This window comes from Arachis ipaensis, chromosome B06 (genome assembly GCF_000816755.2).
Source record: "Arachis ipaensis cultivar K30076 chromosome B06, Araip1.1, whole genome shotgun sequence".
Lineage (NCBI taxonomy): Eukaryota > Viridiplantae > Streptophyta > Magnoliopsida > Fabales > Fabaceae > Arachis > Arachis ipaensis.
Window position 1 is genome coordinate 113,484,422 of NC_029790.2, and position 3,852 is coordinate 113,488,273.

Genomic DNA, 3,852 nt, shown 5'->3' on the forward strand with positions numbered 1-3,852 from the left:
AAAGGTATCACTAAAATATTTAAAAAAAAATGTGACTTAAGCTTTAATTATAACAAGAGAGAGAGGGGAAAACGTGCCTATGAACATAGAGGTTATATTCGGTTCCTTTAAGAATGACATTTTTAATGTATGGGTCCTGTCCATCTGGTGGTAATGGTGCATTTTGAGCTGCGTGCTTTGAAATAGCATATGCCATTTGAACTGATGCACCTCCAAGATCAACCACTCCCACCGTCCTTGAATACTTGTTTCCCAAGTTTCCCAGTAGATAGTTTAGTGCCACCTATATACATAAATCAAAAGTTAGATTCAAATAATCTTGCCTTTTATTGATAAATTTAAGAAATAGAATTTAATAGAACATTCTAATAAATAACAGAAATTTGTTCATCACGGTAGATCTTGAGTAATGCGCATATTGGGTGAATTCTAGCATATCTATGTCTATAGTAACTACGATAGTTATATATATAAGTATTGTTAAATTAAAATAATATTTTTTTATATTTTGATAACATTTTTTTAACAATATATTTTTAAAAATATTTTTTTAATTTTAATAACATTTTTAAAATACTATAGCTACTATTATTGTCGTATAGTATAAGCATACTAGAATGATCCTACATATAATTTAATTTTTAACCACACTCTTGAAGAATGCACACATTTTTATTATGGTAACAATAAATATGCTATAATACAACACTACTATCTTCCACTAAAAGGAAGTGAAGCTCACCCGAATAGACAAAGAAGGGTCCAATTAAAAATTCAACAAAAACTTATACGAAATCTATGTAATCAATTATTTATATATATTTGGGAAAGGATATATAATTTTTTTTTTCAAGTATTTTGTATTTGTTGTCTTTTCCTTTCAAATATCAAATTATCCTCTCCCCGCACTTGGCCTTGTTTGGTAATGAGTTGAGATTTTTTTTCCCCTCAAATATCTCTATATATATATATTTTTTTATCCAATTAGATAATATACAATATGAACGTCATTATCTTTACTGATCGACACAGAAATAGATTTTTTTAACCTTTTTTTGTTATTTGATATTATTAAGTGTGATTTTACATATCAAACATTTTTTATCATATCTTTACCAGACTATAGTATTGTGCATATCACATATGTTTGTTTGTTTTCCCTTTTTGTTTTTTAAGTATGTTTATCACATGTGTTTTTTGAAAGAAAGCTATTTGAGAGTGGTTATCTTGTAACTAAAACCATTTTTTACCTCGTGTATATCACATGTTTTCCTTTTCCCTATTCCTATTTTAATTTGCACAAAACTTCGTGACCACTTAATTTTTTCCCCCTAAACTCCATGTTGTTTCCCCTCAAATTAAATAACCAACTTACATAAAAGAAATCCTTTTTCCTTTTCTCGTTTTCTATACCTCTCTTTATTCTCCCCGTTGCTTCTACACTTAAATTTCTTTCGTGATTAACTTGCATACTTTATAGCCAAAAGTTTATGAACGACAAAACAAAGTGAAAAATATTTTATATAAAAGCCCCAACCTTTAAAAGTATACATACATTAATCTTCTGTATATAATAGAGATCCAAAGTGTTCAGTATATTAACTTTTCTTTTTAAAATATCTTTTGTCATATATGTTCATCATAAAATATTTTGTTTACTATTTCTAAAGTTTGAGCTCAATATTTTTAACTAAAGTATAATAAAGTATTTATTATATTGAGCAATATTATATATTTGTCATTATTGGGTATTCAAATAAATAAAGTAGTACTGTAACAAAAATCAAGTCTCATATATATATATATATAAACAAATATGCTTTGTTAGGAACCAAGTTTTTTAACCTACAATTAATTAACAAAGTAAAGATGAGAAAAATGAAGGAGAGAGAAAGGGTATTGATGATTTGTGGCAGACTGCCATTATCATGTTTCTTGTTGTCATTAAATAAAAAAGAAAAGTATAAGTAGACAATGAGAATACTAAATAATGTAAATAATAGATATATCGGATGTTTAATTCATTAAGTGTGTAGATGGTTATCCTAATATTAGAGTTTAGGAGATAATTTAAGAGTGGAGTGTTTTTTTATTTTATTGGGTCAATTTTAGAGCCCACTATTCACAAAAATCATTGTTTTCCTAGTAAAATTCTAATAAAAATTAATGAAAAAGTACAAGGAGACAATGAGAATACTAAATAAGGTGAACAATGGATATGTCGGATGTTCAATTCAATAGATATGTAGATGATTATGTTGATTCTTAATTAGATAGATTTTTTTTTGATTCAGTAATAATGATTGGATGTTTAATTCACTAGGTGTGCAAATAATTATCTTAAGGTTAGAATCTATGAGATCATTCGAAAATAAAGTATTTTTTATTTTATTGAGTTAATTTTAAAATTTATTATTTATATTTTTTTCAAAAGTTAACAAAACCAAAAATTAACCTGTCGACCATGTTGGTTTGTTTTAACTTTATTTTAAGAAATAATTGGTCTTAATAAAAGAATTTATCTCGAGAGAAATCAAATCTTGCTTTTAGCAAAGGAATCTAATTGTAATCTATTGTACAGAGACCCAGATGTGAACACAAGACTTGGGTTCATTTGCATTATTGGTATTATATTACTGTTATTTAATTTATCTTTAATTTATGACCTTTAAAATATATTTTTTCTCCGAAGTTATAATCATTTAATTAGTTACAATAAAATAATAATGATTGTAGTGATTTGAGAGTAAATATAACATAATAATGAAAAAAGAGTATTTTTTTTAGAAAATTAATTTTAATCAAAAGACTAAAATATGATGAAATATAACATTTAAAAGAAAAAGATATTCTAAATATTAGGGACGAAATTAAAACTTAACACAAACCTTAAAAATTAAATCAATACTTTATTCAATTTAACATGACTATAATAAACCTCAGTATAAAAGAAATACTTATAATAGATTTTCAATTTTAAAAATAAAAGTTAACTAATTTGAAAAAAAAAAAACATAAGCACATGAATTTCTTGATTATTTACCAAATATAAATTAAAGTAGTGTTAGCTTGTTCATGATTTTGATATTAAAAAAAAAAACAAAAGAAGAAACCTCCTCTTTAATGAATATTACCATAACTACCCTTATTATTACCTGAGTTAAATTAAACGAACAACATATTATTAAGAAAAATAAACTTGGCATGAAACAAAACTTTAAATATATATAGTTTGGTAGCTAGTAAATAATCATACCCACATATAAGAACCTTCTTGGGTTCCATCAATAACAGTTACTGCATCAGATTGAACGTTCAGGTTACTTCTTTCGTCTAAGAGTGGAATCAGAGATTCTGCTGCTTCTTCTGGATTATCTGCATATGCACTCAAACCGGGTTCGATCTACACCACAGTACAATGTTTATTATTAATTCATAAAGTAATTAAAGAAATATAATTAACAATCATCAAATTCCAAACAAAAGGATTAATAAATGTTTTTTGTGAATTATTTTAGAATAATACTAGGAAATCAATATTATAGCAGTTAATTTTAGCCAGCATTATAGTAAGTTGCCGAATAAGTTCAATACGAAATCCATTATAGATAACTTCTTGTTGAGTTTGGATTTTGGATGTTTCTTCTAATTGAGTTTTGAATATTCTTGCTTTTAAGAATTTTGAAATTTTTTTTCTATATGTTAAATGCTATCTGCAATCTTAGATGTGCAATATTAATTCTTAAGATATTCTGTAATCTTTATATATTTATTTGATTTACTATCATTGTAAAAAATTATTAAGTTTCACCTTTCAAGTAGTGGAAGCAAGTTTTGAAAATAGAATTGATT

General features: G+C 25.4%; 1 protein-coding gene across 1 annotated transcript in view; it reads right to left on the bottom strand.

Annotated features, from left to right (window-relative positions):
- LOC107604924 (nucleoside-triphosphatase) overlaps positions 1-3,852 on the bottom strand; it is a 7,830-nt gene that overhangs the window by 2,996 nt on the left and 982 nt on the right. Inside the window, exons 2-3 of the mRNA XM_016306641.1 lie at positions 3,257-3,403; positions 78-283 (exon numbers count right to left, since the gene is read on the bottom strand). Of these exons, the coding sequence (XP_016162127.1) occupies positions 78-283; positions 3,257-3,403 (353 nt within the window). The remainder of the gene's footprint in view (positions 1-77; positions 284-3,256; positions 3,404-3,852) is intronic.